Source organism: Neodiprion lecontei, chromosome 5 (genome assembly GCF_021901455.1).
Source record: "Neodiprion lecontei isolate iyNeoLeco1 chromosome 5, iyNeoLeco1.1, whole genome shotgun sequence".
NCBI lineage: Eukaryota > Metazoa > Arthropoda > Insecta > Hymenoptera > Diprionidae > Neodiprion > Neodiprion lecontei.
The window spans coordinates 8,912,357-8,927,259 of record NC_060264.1 but is presented as its reverse complement, the minus strand read 5'-3'; the positions used below and the strand labels follow the sequence as shown (position 1 = coordinate 8,927,259).

Genomic DNA, 14,903 nt, shown 5'->3' with positions numbered 1-14,903 from the left:
TGAATATCCTTCAGTAGTTTTGTGTACAGCAACACATCTCCTTATAGTGGAATGTACTTGTCGTTGAAATTACAGCCAGATTGATCATTTCGATCAACGACCAGCCACAGTCTTTCTTTTGGAAATATTCCACTTTGGGAAAGACTGTTTCTTCCACGTTTTCTTGGGATCACTCTTGTACGTCCGTCGATTGGAACATGACTTCATTTCTGGTATTTTGAAAAATTTCGTTTCCGCCACAATTTCGTTACACTGAATCTACAAGTCAAGGCAGAGTTTCTTTTTAAATTTTCCACGTTTTATAGCGTTCTCTTCAGTCTTGTGACAACCAGGAGTCTTGCATCAAACTGCTCAAGTTTTTTTTTTTTTGGCACAAATTTATAACGGCTCCGGTTCTAATTTAACTCTTGTAAGCTATACCCAATTCTACTCATCGCATTTGATCACTTCTCCGTTGTTTCTGAAATCCATCCTCCGCGTTTCGAAATTGTTGAAAATTGGCTATCACCGACTTCAAAATTCCGATTGTAGTAAAAATTCGTATTTTCTGTTCGATCGTCGAGACGTCGTTTCGTGATAATTTATTCAAAAGCCTGATATTTTGGGTTCTGAAACAAATCCACTTTTGAATTTGCACGAGTGATGATCTCTTTGTCAAAAGTTTAAATGCCGTTTCCACGATTTTGATCAATTTCAGACACTTCTCGGATTCCATTTTTCGTCTTCTTTCGAGCGCACGAAATAAAGCTATGAGGGCAAAGCTTGCTTCAGGATCATTGTCGTGTGACAATGCGGTGTAAAAGAATGCGAGTTTTTTATTACAATAATTCAAATTAAACATTACATAATTTCGTCGATGAAATTTTCTTCATCACCATTATAATATGACAGAAGGAAAGGTATAATAATTTTATCAAATCATTCAAATTATTATGTGTATAAACGTATATATTATGTGTATAAATAAAATGTATAGATATAAAAAAGTTTTGCCGCGTTTCATCATTCGCTTTCCACATATCACCTTTCGCAATTTTGACAAATTAGTTTACACGTTTTCATAGCTTTGACCTTGTTTGTCGGTACAATACTTTATTTCTCGAAGAGCTTTACGTTTACTGAATTGGTAAAATCGTATTTGGGTTAGGCGGGCTTATTTGAATGGTACAAAGGTCCCTTTTATATGTCATGACTTACACATTGTCCAAGATTCATGAAGAACCGTATGTAATATTCTGTAATAAAATTTCGAGATCTTTCGCGAACAAATTCAGAGCGAACAAATTCAAAAAATTAAGGTAAATTCTGTCGGAAAATATGGTCAAGAAATCTATTCTGTAACCACAAACGATATAACATTTGCTTTATGAGTTCGAGGAACTTATTCTTTATGCGGACATATATTAATGAAAACAGAACATTTTAAGCTCTTATTCTAGACAAAATAACCGGAGATTTTTTCACAGCGAATAATGGAATAACAGTCAGAAATATGGACATCTTCATGTGCGTTGACTCTAAATTATTGTATCTTGAAAGACCGATTGAGAATCAAATCATTGCTTTATATGTATAACGATGCCATGTTACAACAATGCGAATTATTAATTAAATTATTATGCGAAAAACCAGGTTTTATTAGTACGTACAGCGGAATGCGTACCGGTAGATGTCGGTACAAGGGAAATAAATGAATGTTTTCAAGAACTTCCACTTTATAGAGGCAACGAAACAGTATTCATGTTATCGAGAACGCATATTTTAGTGAAATCGTGAAATCAAATCGAATGCAACGTATTTCCATCAACGAAGTTTAATTTTAATAACGCTTGGTACAGAACATGTCGGATTTTAGTACCAGCAATAGCACCAGATGAAATATAAACTAATACTAAGAAGTCGTGGAGATGCGTAATGCTAGAAAATCTCGCGACAGGTGAAATTTATTCAAATCAAGATTCAGCAAAGTTATCCGGAAAATATAACGTTTCCAGTAGAGAGACTAGTCGTGTTAAATGGTATAGGAAGAAAAGTTACAGCTCAAATCTCAAATAATCATGTATTATCCATGAATTTGCTTAGTGACAAAGACGTGATTAGAAAATCTTTAGAAGAAGCTTGGGGAAAGGTACACAATTTCTTCAAACTCATCGGAACATGAGGCGCCACCTTGTCGAAGGAATAAAATTCTTGATCGATACTCTAGTTCATGGATATGCTTACAGGCTCAATTTGGGATTCAGTTAGAAATTTATTATTACGTAAGAGCGAAGGAGTCAGAACTCCGGAAAACAAAGTTAGCTCAGATTTCATCGCAGAGTTGGGGTGGGCGATAGTGATCCACTATTCCCAGGCCCACGAGGCAGGAATACAGAGGACCAAAATATTTCTTTTACACTTGTGCAATTTCCTAGTTGGCCCAACTTCCTTGAAATTGAGCAGAGCCAATCAGTGAGTCGGTAGATTCTTTAAATCACGAAGCAAACGCCAATAGGAACATTGTGCTCAAATAGAATGAGTCTCTTCGAAGAGATCTATCTACCAGAATAGTTCTGAAAAATCTACTTGTGCAACAGTTGATCAACTCTATGAGATACTTTGAATCCTTATTTCGAATCTTCTTACAAGAAAATTTCTAAATCTTGACCTCTTGGTGAAGCATTTCTTACTTGGAAACTCAAAGTGCGTAAGTGAAATAATTTTGTACCGGTAATTACCAACTTTGTCTTCTGTCAATTGATGCATTCCAAAATAACTACCTTTGACTTTTGTTTCTAATCAAATATTCTGAACTAACTTTTGTTACTGTGTTCTGATCCATTTATTTTGAATAAACCCTTTGACCTTGTATTTAATTTGAAATTGGAGTCAAATTAATTAATAATCCCCTGATTATCGTCCATTGTTTTAACGACATTCTATCAGAAAAGACTTGAGCAAGTAGTTCGATTCGCGTCCACATCCCGAATCATCAAGATCAACGAAAGTTGAATGCGACACTCTTTTACTACAAATGCTCAGTTCCTGTCAATACAAGCTTAACCAAGAGAAGGAAAATCCACGTTCATTTCAGGTAAATCGACTGCGATTCGAAGATCGTTCGATCGAAACGGTAATTGAGAGATTTTTTCTTTTTGTAAGTTTGATTTCATTGCTAACCAACTTTGTAATCATTCTTTTTCATTGTACACAATACCAAATCGTAGCTCACTTTTGTAACCTCTCCTAATGAAAATCATATAATTCACGATGTATCACGTGATTTGTCTAATGTGCTTCTTTACGGTGTATTTCTGAACACTAGACTTACAATTGGTAACTACTGAATAAAGAAGAAACTGGCAGCTTAAAAAAAAACGAGTTAGTGAGATATCAAAACAGTTTGCAAATATTAACGGTAAGCTCCGTGTATTGAGTTCATTGTTACGCGCAACTGTCGCTTCGACAAAATTGTATCTTTGCGCGCTGAGCATCGTGATATGCCCGGGCAAGTAACCATAAATCGACATCCGATGGGTGGATCGTACTCATTTCATTGTAAATCTTCTCCGATGGTGCCCGATTCTTCCGCGCTTATCGCAGTCTCTCTCTCGCGTTTCCAGATATCAGCGTAAATCTTGGTGTACGGATTACCCAACTCCAGGTAAAACTGAAATGTGTATTCATGTCAACGTAGCGGTGAAATATCATGCACCGTAAAAACAAAATCATTCTATAATGCAGATATTATTGTTTCAAATGTACATATAGAGTGTGTCACATTCAAAAATTTTCAACTTCCCGACGAGCGCTTGGAAATAATGCTTGTTGTTGGACAAAATAGAAGCTTCGAAAGGACTGAGTACAGTGGCACAAGTTTTAATTAAGGTATGTGATAACGATTTTACGGAATAAGTGAAAAACCAGTATTAGAAAACCTTTAACACGTATTATCTTATTCATATTTCACAAAAAAAAAAAAAATATAATGGCCCAAAAATATTATCTGAAGCGCATAACAAAGAAATAATGATATACAAGGGTCGCAAAAAATACAGCAAGACCTTTCTTCCTGAAATTCAAAAGAAATAATACGTGTTAAATATTTATTGCTAATGTCTATTTTCCATTTTTTGAGAAAAGAAGTATTTGCACACCCTCAAACTGGAACGACAGTGCTCAGCCGCTTCGCGGCTTCATTTTCGACCGGTAACAAGCATTTTTTGCAGACGCCCGTACATGAATCAAAAATTATTTGAACGCGAAAAACAACAATATATACATAGATACGTATATTAATCTCTACAATGTATGCAAGTGATGGATGACATACTTGCAAATTTCACGAGCAACTAAGGTTGAATCAGTGATTTCATGGAACGCATCCAAGTCAGGTTGAAATACGTAAGAATGATCAATCTTTTGCAAAACATTGAGCATACCGTTTTAACGTGCTCCTCAATCAGCTCGGCTATGTTGATCGTCAGCTTTTCGAACGACGGTCGTTCCGACGGCTCCGCCTTCCAGCAACGAAGCATCATTTGGTAACTAGAATGGAGGTGTGAAAAAGTGGTATAAAACATCCGTATGAGTCGAAGGATTCGTTCGTTGATGATTCGGGTGAAATCGACGCTTGCCACTCACATGCTTTTCGGCGCGTACGGCGGTTTCTCCATACGATAACCTTCGGCTAGTTTTCGGCACATATCCTCAGGTCTTATCAGGGGATAAGGGGTTCTCGCCAAAGAAAACAGTTCCCACAAAACGACCCCGAAAGACCAGACGTCCGATTTGGTAGAAAACACTCGATCCCTGAGCGACTCGATGGCCATCCACTTGACGGGGAGAGGACCATTCTCCGTGCTCTTCTGATTCTCTTCTTCCCGAAGAGACTTTGACAAACCAAAGTCACAGATCTTTACCACGTTGTCATCGGCGAGAAGTATATTTCTCGTTGCTAAGTCACCGTGTATGATCTGAAACACGATTCAGTTTTAACTCCATTCTATACGCCGACTAACATCACTGATTTTGTGTCCGAAGAAGACTAGCGAATAAGACCACGAGTGAGCTGTGTCAGTATTGGGAATTACTGACTCAAGAAGATTGAACTTGCGATTATCTTCCTACCTTTTTCGCGCCGAGATACTGCATGCCACAAGAAACCTGCCAAGCCCAACACACCAAGTCGTGCGTGCACGTCGGCCTTGAGTTGAAATCCGTCCGATCACCTGGATACTTCAACGGCGCGTTGAGTTCCGTTAAACTGATACTAGCGGAACAGTCGTCCACTCTAGCATCCGTAGACTTGGAAGTAACGTTGTTCGAGCAGTTAACTATTGTCGAATTGCCATCGGAACGTCTGTCCGTGTTTCTACTGCGAGCATAACACAATAAAAATAATGGACAGCTTAGATCGAGAATTAATACACTTTGTAATGATTCAAATATAACCGCTCATTGTACACGGCGCGATCGGATGAGGTTAGACCCAGGGAGTGGGGCACCTGGTCGTAAATTTAAGGAGAAAATTAGGTGGTTTTGTCTACGTCTCTCGAGAAGGAAGGAGGTGCGGAGGTTTTCCTGTCTGAAAAGAAATCGTAATCGATCCAAAATCGACCAATTAAAAATAATAAAGTAAATCTAAACTACGAGGACATACCTATTAAATTGAAAATTAAACACTCCAAAACCCAAGCCCAAATTTAAAAAGAGACGACATAGAACGAGAAATAATAAAAGTGCAATAAACAAATATAGTGCCTCGACGAAAGACGGTTATTGACAATTATTTATAATCTCGAGAATATCCACCAATATTACCATATACACTGTTTTAAACAATATACACCTGGAATGAATGAATTTTAAACCTAATGACGGCTCATGTGTGGATATATTTATAAATAAATTAAAATTTTCACTCTACTACTCATAGTTTACAAAAGATTTTTAATATTGATTTCGAATAATTTTTAATTATCAAATAATCTTATAACTTGTTTTCGCAAATTCTATTCACATGAGCGTAGTAGTTCCGATGGTGATGGACAATTCTCAGAGATCAACGGCGAATTGGTTGCAGCGTGCTAACTTGATAGGCTTATGACTAGTAACGATATTTTTCGTGACATCAATCGATCACAAGTCATTGAAACTCTAGTTTTGACTATCATCCGACGATTCATTCCAATACCACCATAATAACATGGGATAAGAAAGAACAGAGATGTGACAAAGATGGGCCGAAGGTAACCAAAATTCATGTCAGTATTGGAGGCCAGGGCGACTTACCCAACGTCATCGACCTCGATCGCGTCTTCACGGGCAGCCGAAACGCAAATTTTTTCTCCGGAATCGTTCAATTGATCGATGAAGTTGACTCTGCGTCGCACCAAGTAGTCGTGTAAGTTCCCGTACCGGCAGTATTCGACGATGACCAAGAGTTCGCCTATCGACGTCCAACGGAATACGTGAGTGTCAGTATCCATGACGCCGTATGGTGTGAGAACGAACTTAATTTAAATTACGCGAATCGACTCACCCAAATCAATATTTTTGGTGCACGCGCCGAGAAGGTTGACAATGTTCAGATGTTGACCCAAGTAAACGAGAATCCTGAGTTCGCGAAGAAGGGCCTTCATGCAGTTCAGGTTGGCCGTCGGTCGGACCGTCTTGACCGCAACTGTCGTGACTGTTTCGCGTGAGCAGATCGTCTTTGCCTGTGCCTTCCTCACTACACCGAATGCACCGCTTCCTAATACATCTTCTGAAAGGTATATAACATGCATGTCGGATCACCGATTATGTATACTCGGAAAAACTTCAACGGAGCATATTGGGTATTGCAGAAATAGTCTGAATCGGATATGCGTGGCCAAATGACCTAAAACTTTTTCGCAGAAAAATCAAGTCAATGAATTGAAGTCAGGAAAAAAGTGTCCGCTGATTCAATACTGATGTTTATCTGGCCATTTTGTCCGCAGCAAAAATCTCTCGGCGATCTCCTCAGATCACATGGATAGAATTTTACGAATTATAGGTGTTTCCAGGTGTGATGAAAACAGATTTCTCTATTTACGATGTAACAGCTGATGTTCATCTACATATTAACTCCGCTTTTACATTTTTCCCGTGATTTGACACAAGAAACTAATGACGTTCATTGGTCTGTAATATTGGCATATACCTAAATAACATTTTTACCATGCAGCAATGAGCTACCGTCACTCGCAATGAAATCAAGATAAACCTGCGACGGTGGTCCGTTGTTGAGAAACGTTCCGGTGAGGTGGCAAAATACAAAAAGTTAATACATGAATCTAAATCTGAAGATCCGCTAATCGTAAGAGTCAATCAAACTCTATCAATTAACAGAGAGGACTGAAGATAATCCAGGTGCCCGAATGCCGATTGAACACGTGATGTGAGAGGATCCAACAGGCGGAAAGTTCGAGGTGCGATTACTGATTCTCGACACTTATTCTTTGACTCATTCAACTCGTCAAATCCTAGATATTCACGACAAGATGCTAATTTGCTTATGATATAATTCGCAACATCGATCGCCTTGGCCCGTCGAAGTTTGCAGAGTAAACATTTCACCCGCGGCCGCAATCGTTTCGCCAATCTTCTGACAAAAACTGTAATTCGCTGAATAAAACGATTTCTGGCAGATACAATATAATTGGCCTTGCAATGTGGATTGAATACAAAAAATACTTTTCGACATGCTCATTCGGCTCATCTCATTATCGGAAGCTGAATGGTGCCCATCTCGATAGGATTCGTCGAAACGGATGATCACTATTCACTACCGGAGAAGAAATAAAGTAGCGCGTTACCAAGTTTCAAGAAATCCCGCGGGAATTCCCATTTCTTGTTGTACGGCAGTAACTCGGCCTGATCGCTCACAGCCAATTCTGGATCCAGAGGAATCGGGGCCCCGAAATTGAAGTACTCCAGTCTTGCTTTGATCAACTTTCGTGTCAACGCCTGTGCAACAACATGTCCCATGTCGATTAATCAGTCCGTTCACCGTGGCACGAAAGCCAAGACTGAATTCATCAGGGTATAAGTACCTTTCTGCGAAAGTTCCAAGCCGCTATCGTTACAACGACGATGACAAGTAGAGTAGCAATTGCTCCCGTAATCAGCCATGTTTCATCTTGTACCCCACTTCTGGAATCTGGAAATGCGATAACGTTATTAAATCTATGATACGTGTATCACATCGGACGAATACGTTTTCTCATACACCCCGACTTCAGGCAGAGGATTCGCTGAAAAATGCAATTATCGTTTCGCACAGATGTAAACGAGTTGCGATTGGAACTTGGCAGCTTAGGATGAGCGAGAGATAGAAAAAATGTTATTCATTTTGCAGGTTTAGTTACAGAAACACCACGATGATTGGCAAATATCAAAAGAAGCGAGTGAGGTCGAATTTTATTCATATTTCCGTATAAATTCCATCAGTTCTCCATATTACCTGTACTTGTGATGTACGTCAAAGCTTTTTTTTCCTCGCTCCAATTACCGCATTGCGTTTTGTAATCGCTGCAGGCTGCTACTTTGAATCGATGAGTTTTGTTCGGCAGAAGATCTTCGAATGTGTGGGAATTCTCGGTTTTGTTCACGTACAGTGATTTGTTGGGCAAGTTTTCAGTGCTCCACGCTAATTTATAGTAATAAACGCGGTCTTGCAAGTCCGTCGGCGGTGCATTCCACGCAATCGTTATTGAAGCGACACCCGTTTCGATTACCGAAACATTCGGGATGAATTTCGGGTCTGGAAATTCCAAGATTCATCATGTCTTGCCTCACAAATGCATATCCGTTAATGTAGCATCAATACCTCTGTCTTTCGGCACGACGTCTTCCAACCAGGAAGAGGGGTAAAGTTGTGGATCACAGTCATAATCGAAGCATAGATCTAATCGAAATTTGTAAGAGACTGAAGTTGTCAGATCCTTGAATTTCAAATAATTGGTTCGAGTCGATGATGTCATCTTCCATTGTTTTACATCATTGATGCCTGTCTCGTATACCTTCGCTTGATAAAAGTTGAAAATACTTTCAATCTCCCTCGGTGGCTTCGACCATTCAATCGTTATTGAATCGACAGACGTTTCCTTAACCGAAACGAGTGGTACGTATACAGGATCTGCAGAAAGACTCATTCTAAGCGAATCACCTCAAATAAATACAAAATGGGTTTGCACATATTTAACCAAATAAAGTGAGAAGAAATAAATATTCCATTTATTTTTATACACATTTACTGGACATCTTCTATATTATTGCCGGAGAAAGAATATGCCAGATTCATGAAATTTATCTCGTCGGAGAAATCATATACTTAAGGTGCGTATTTCATAGCAGTTTCAACTATGCGGCGTTCCATACAACAATGCTATTTTCTCAACTGATCACTGTTATTTTCCGAATCAAGTGCTACTTTTTCATTCAAGAAATTACTCGTCTCACCATATTTTTTCCCCATGACTAACAATTCACACTACTCGCTGTAGCCATTACCCTTGTTTTTACAGAACAATAAGAAATCTTTGAAACGATTTCGTATGCAAAAAATAAACACAGCTTCTGAGAGCAGTTTACACCAGAGTATAAGTTTACAATAATATAGAATCTGCTGTACCTTTCTCCGCAGTCTTTGTCCATCTCGAAAAATAAATCACTGTCGCGTCTGTTTTTAATTCCAGAGTAAATTTAAACCAGTAGGCTGTGTCTGGATTACATGCTGTTGCAACAAAGACATCACTGGAGGTGCGAGTCGATGTTTTATACTTTTGATGCCATTCAAGTGATCCGTTTTTCTGGATTTGCAAGTCAAGCGTCGTATACAGACCGATTAGATAGCCTGGAAAATTCCATCTGACACAAATCCTACTTGCATCCAAAGCAACGACAGAAACCTGCGTAAATGAAGTCCCGGAATCGACAAGAAGTTGACGCTTACTGCGTTTAGTCGAGTTTTTGTAATCTTTTGCCCAGCATTCGTAAATTCCCTCGTCATTTTCCAAGACGTTTGTAAAATATAGACCCATTCTTGAATACGTCTCGTTGAAGCGCCAAGTTTTGGTGAGTTTCCTTAAGTGCACGTTGCTTGTCGCCGACCCGACGATTTTTTGCCACCCAAAGTTAGCGAAAGATCCCAGCAGGTCGCATGTTAGAGCTGCTGGCTCCCCTGGACTCGCCCAAACATCTCCGACGCCCCGAATTATTCGACCTGGCCGAAAAATATGGAAAAATTGCAATGGCTTCGTAAGGTTGCGCAAACTAACTGATATCTTGGCGGCTGACCCTCGGAAATTTTTACTTTTCGAATTTTTCTTTAAACCTTTGTTTTTAGTCGGTAAGACCTAATTATCAAATTTTTGATGTTCATCTTACATTCACGTGATTATGTTCGCGATATGAATTTCCAAACATTAAAAGAAATATCGCGTTTGTTCATTTTCAATTGGTCACGACTCTGGATTGAAAAAGACATCATTGCAAACGAGCACGCCTTCTTTGCGTTGTGAATCGTATTTCACAAAAAAAAAAAACGCGGCGTAAAAAAATATACGATGAGAATTTGACCATTTTTCTACACTCTGAATTTAAATCAATGATATTTCACTGATTCTCAATTATAAATTCACCACTGAAGAATTCAGTGTACATAGACTGGAAATCGGTAAAAAATTAGTGAAAAGTCACCGAGTCGGTGTACTCGTATATGCATTGGTTTTTGACAGCGGTATACTCATAATCGGGAATCAGTAAATGTTATGATATACTCAAAAGCGATCACTACTGTAAAGCAATATAAACGTACATATCAAACTAGTATTGGTAATAAGCTGGCGAAGGAGAAATTAATACATCAACAGTCAGTCCAACCTTGGCACTGGACGCGTACAAACCCCCTAAACGTTTATAGTTACCTCTGGAATAAATAGATGAAACTTATTGAACAATTACGTCCGGTGTACGTTTTATTTCTCAACCCGTCCTTATTCCGGTCCTACCAGAAAATACACAACAGTAAATATTCACTGATTCAAACTCACAGAGTTATAAGTCAAGACAAAAGCGACTTACTCCCTTTGCTTTTGTGTCAACTATCGAACTTAATCCGAAGAATTTTGTTTCAATCGTTGTTTAGTTCTCAATCGCTTCCACTCGACGCAACCTGGGTCAGTTCCCGTCGAGGCTCAGAATAAATAATTGCAGAGGGCGCCAGTTAATTATCGAAATTAACAAAACCAAATAATGATTAAGCTCAATCGGCTAATAAATAATAATAAACGAATAACAATTAGACTATACTCACAGGGAGGTACGTTTGGGGACCCAGAGAAGGGAGAATCTGAATTTCCAGGGGTATAGAAAGAAGAATTGGACGGAATATACAAGTTTATTGTACCTGCGAATTGTTGTCAAAATCCGACTGTTATATATTTGTCTGGCGTGTAACGACGCCAGTCGTTGACGATTATTCACAGTAAGACTTAACAAAGGTAGAGCAGCAAGAGAATCATTTGTGATTTGAAAGTGGCCGATGTACAAGATTCACGTAATAAAAAATTTACGATAAACGTGTGTAACACGTACAAAGGTTGACCCAAAAGTGGATGTACGATATACGATATACCTTTACAAAATACACGAAGATTGACTCAAGAGTCTACAATTTAACAGTAAATAATCTTATGACTAGCAATGAGGATTTTAACTCCGACGTTGAGTTAAATAAATAGGATTCTATTTTCCTGTTATAAAGTACAAGGAACAATTTCTGTCTAATACGTTGATTTATTTGTTTTCCGATTCGTCCGAAGTAATGAAAATGTCTCTCAAAGAATAAAAAAATGCTGTTCGATATTCGGAAGATCCTCGTTAAAAATACGAAGTTTTCAAGATCATTCGGATCACTTGCCCTCGACTCGTGCCGCAAACGCCACTTGTTCACGCATCGCCTACTTTCCGCCCTTATCGCACATCAAACTGTATTATATTGTTGTCAATATGAATACTTATTTCAAGCGAAATATCCCTGTTACTCTTTCGCTGCCAATTGCGCTCTGTACATCATTTCACTCGAGAGAAATATCCTGCGCATATGGCGCCAGGGCAATACAAGTGTGATCGTTACTACCGTTCGTTCTGTTACGTGCTAATCTCTGGCTGATATCTGACCCGTAGCGCCTGAAAGACGGCTAAAAGTCTTTTTAGCACTCAACATCGGTCAAAGATGATTATCTGCTGGTCAGGATCCTTGTGGATTCTCACAGCATCGCTAATCTCAAATTAGCGGGGCAGGATGATATTCACCTCGTCATTCGTTTCAGGGATTCGTCTTAAGGGATCAAGAACACGTGATTAATTTGGATGTTCGGTCGACCATTTAATTGTAAGAGTCGTACGATTTAATCTAGGAACATTTGTCAGACCTCGATGTCTGTTTCACCTATTCTCAACTATGAATTTCTGCAACTTCTCATATTTTCAAAACAAAGTAGCGTACTATTAGTATTATCGGAGTGTTCAGGACTCGCGTGTGCCAACGTTTACCGCGTTTCGGAACTTCCAGAATGGTAATGTTTTCCGGAATTCTGGTGAAACGTTGTAAATCTTTTCTCTCGGTGGATTATTTGAAGGTGAAGTTTGATGCGTGACGGTTGAAATTTATAATTTGCATTTTATAATTACGCACTTAATATTGATTATATATGTTTGATGAATTCTTGTAGAAAATCTCGAACCATTGATCATTCTAACACAAGTGTTTTTCTGGTCGCCTGAGGAAACATTCAGTTCCGATCGTATCAATAGTTGTGAAAAGTGTTATTTTCGAAAAATTTTCTGCTTTGTGAAAAAATTCGGATTTTTTCATATCTTCTCATAAACATATTTCACAAGTTTGTAGCGTGGTTGTTAGAATGTTTCAGAAAATCGCTCGACGGGAATTTTTCATCCTTGTTGGGATGTTCGAATAAAGCATGAAACCAACGCCCATAATGCTGGAATCACGACGTGAAAATTCGCATAACAGTGGCATGTGCTTACTTAGATTTTTCGTATCACTTTTTCTCCGAGTGCCGGTTTATTGTCACTCACCTTCGATATCAAAATCATCGTCAGCCAAAACGAGACAACCAGATAGTAATGTTACCATCATCAGCAGGGCTCGACGATCCCCCGACATGACGTCCATTCGCGTGCCGTGAAACTTCGGCTCTATTGCGATCCAATGTCAAAAGAGAACCGAGTTGTGCACCCTTGGATACAAAGGAGATTTCTTATTATGGAATGAAAGTAACCTTTCGCCTTTCAACTAAACTAAGCACGTTTTTTCGCGTTGATCGTTTTTCCAAACTTTCTAGTTAGATCACGCTTTCTCTTCAACTGTCGAAGTAGATTTTACTGAGTACAATGAAAGCGCCTTTTAGTGAACGAGGAAAACCATTTTATCAACGCAAGCGGACGGTGATGACGTTCGGCGAATGCTGTTCAACCGCAAAACCGTGAATTTGTCGGCGATGTCAGCACACAGAGCGGAAACATTGTAAAGTGCAGTAAGTTTTGTTGTTGAACGCTCTCTCGCCGTTTGTTCTTTGATGAATCATCAGGTCGAAGCTTGGAGAAATCATTTCGCCTGATTCGAGGGATGATCAGCCGCGCAGCCTTCCTTTGCATTGGCCATCTCACAGTTTGCTGTTCGTCTGTCGTTTCCCGAATTCTCACTCTCGACTCGGTGCAACGAAGTGAATCGTATCGTGTCTCATATTGTACTTGAAATCTCTGTTCAATTGGACCTGGTCAAATCCATTACTGCAGTATTGAACCCTCCAGAAAAAGAAATCGCTGCATTTCAACTGGGAATGACGTCTACACTAATTTTCTTGTCCGCTATTTTCTAATCAGCTCATTCTGATTACCGTTAATGACTACAACCGGGACAACAAACAAGGTATATGTGTATACTACGGTGTATACACAAAATTTCGAATCGGCAAAGATATTCAGTTCGATTTATTTCAATAATTTGTTCCAATGATTCTCAATACAGTTGTTACGGGGTAGATAATTGTGATCATGGCGAACGGCTACCGATGACTGCGCCACCGGCGATATTATTACGGCATATTTCGGGTTCGCAACCCGTCGACCACGCGCTCTTGCGAAGGATAAGAAGAAATGAGAGGAACTTGCATCGAGGAGTCGAATGCTTGAGTCTATAATCGATGTATTGTCAAAGATATGGAAAGCGCAATGAAAAGACTTGATGAAGGAAAAAGGGAAGAGAGGTGGATTTATATGTTAACCGAATGAAAGATTATTTGAGAGTGTGAATATGGGGGAAGGATGCGAAGGACTGGCTACTTGCAGTTCAGGAGTAGAGGGAGCATTCTGCCGATGCGGCATGGAAACTGCGGCAATGAGGTGACGATAAGAAGAGGACGCAGGGTAAAAGGTAGCTGTTAGAGTGTGGGAAAAAAATCCAAGGTCCGGAGGACGAAACACAATAATTATTCCTGAATACATCATAGTTGTCACCAACTAATTAAAGGACAACCTTATTAGGGACAATAAAATATAAATATTTATGTCCACGTTCATGTTAATGTGAAGGAAGAGGTGTTTGGTTAAAGTCAGAAAATAAAAATATTTTTTTTGCGGTACCTATAGATCGAGGTTTGAGTGGAATCGTGTGGAACGTGCGTAAGAGTAACGGACCCGGTATTGTCAGTCAAAAGTCTCTTGGATCAGCCACTGGAGTCGTACGCTACAATCCGGCAGAAACGAACCGAGCCGAGGGTAGCGCGCTGGGTTTCAGCTATTTCAGTCGAGCTCTAGACACGGTGACGACCGGAAGTGCTCGAGACAGTTGAGTAGATTTCGGTTTCCAA

The 14,903-nt window shown here is 39.3% G+C and overlaps 1 protein-coding gene across 1 annotated transcript; it reads right to left on the bottom strand.

The window, feature by feature from the left end:
• Positions 1-867: 867 nt before the first annotated feature.
• LOC107221511 (mast/stem cell growth factor receptor Kit-like) lies at positions 868-13,409 on the bottom strand. Its single transcript, XM_046742190.1, has 12 exons — positions 13,111-13,409; positions 9,641-10,231; positions 8,837-9,145; positions 8,471-8,770; positions 8,061-8,167; positions 7,824-7,974; positions 6,524-6,748; positions 6,274-6,430; positions 5,110-5,356; positions 4,624-4,955; positions 4,422-4,527; positions 868-3,649 (listed from the first exon to the last, which is right to left on the bottom strand). The coding sequence occupies exons 1-12, from the start codon at positions 13,205-13,207 to the stop codon at positions 3,533-3,535; spliced, it is 2,739 nt and encodes a 912-aa protein (XP_046598146.1). The 5' UTR covers positions 13,208-13,409; the 3' UTR covers positions 868-3,532.
• Positions 13,410-14,903: the final 1,494 nt, after the last annotated feature.

Excerpts from the sequence above, each read along its gene's own strand:
- LOC107221511 (XM_046742190.1), bottom strand. The coding sequence starts at position 13,207 with ATGGACGTCATGTCGGGGGATCGTCGAGCCCTGCTGATGATGGTAACA. Across the intron at positions 5,357-6,273 it reads ATCGAGGTCGATGACGTTGG|TAGAAACACGGACAGACGTT; the intron begins GTAAGTCGCCCT and ends TTATGCTCGCAG. Across the intron at positions 4,528-4,623 it reads CCGTACGCGCCGAAAAGCAT|TTACCAAATGATGCTTCGTT; the intron begins GTGAGTGGCAAG and ends CCTCCATTCTAG.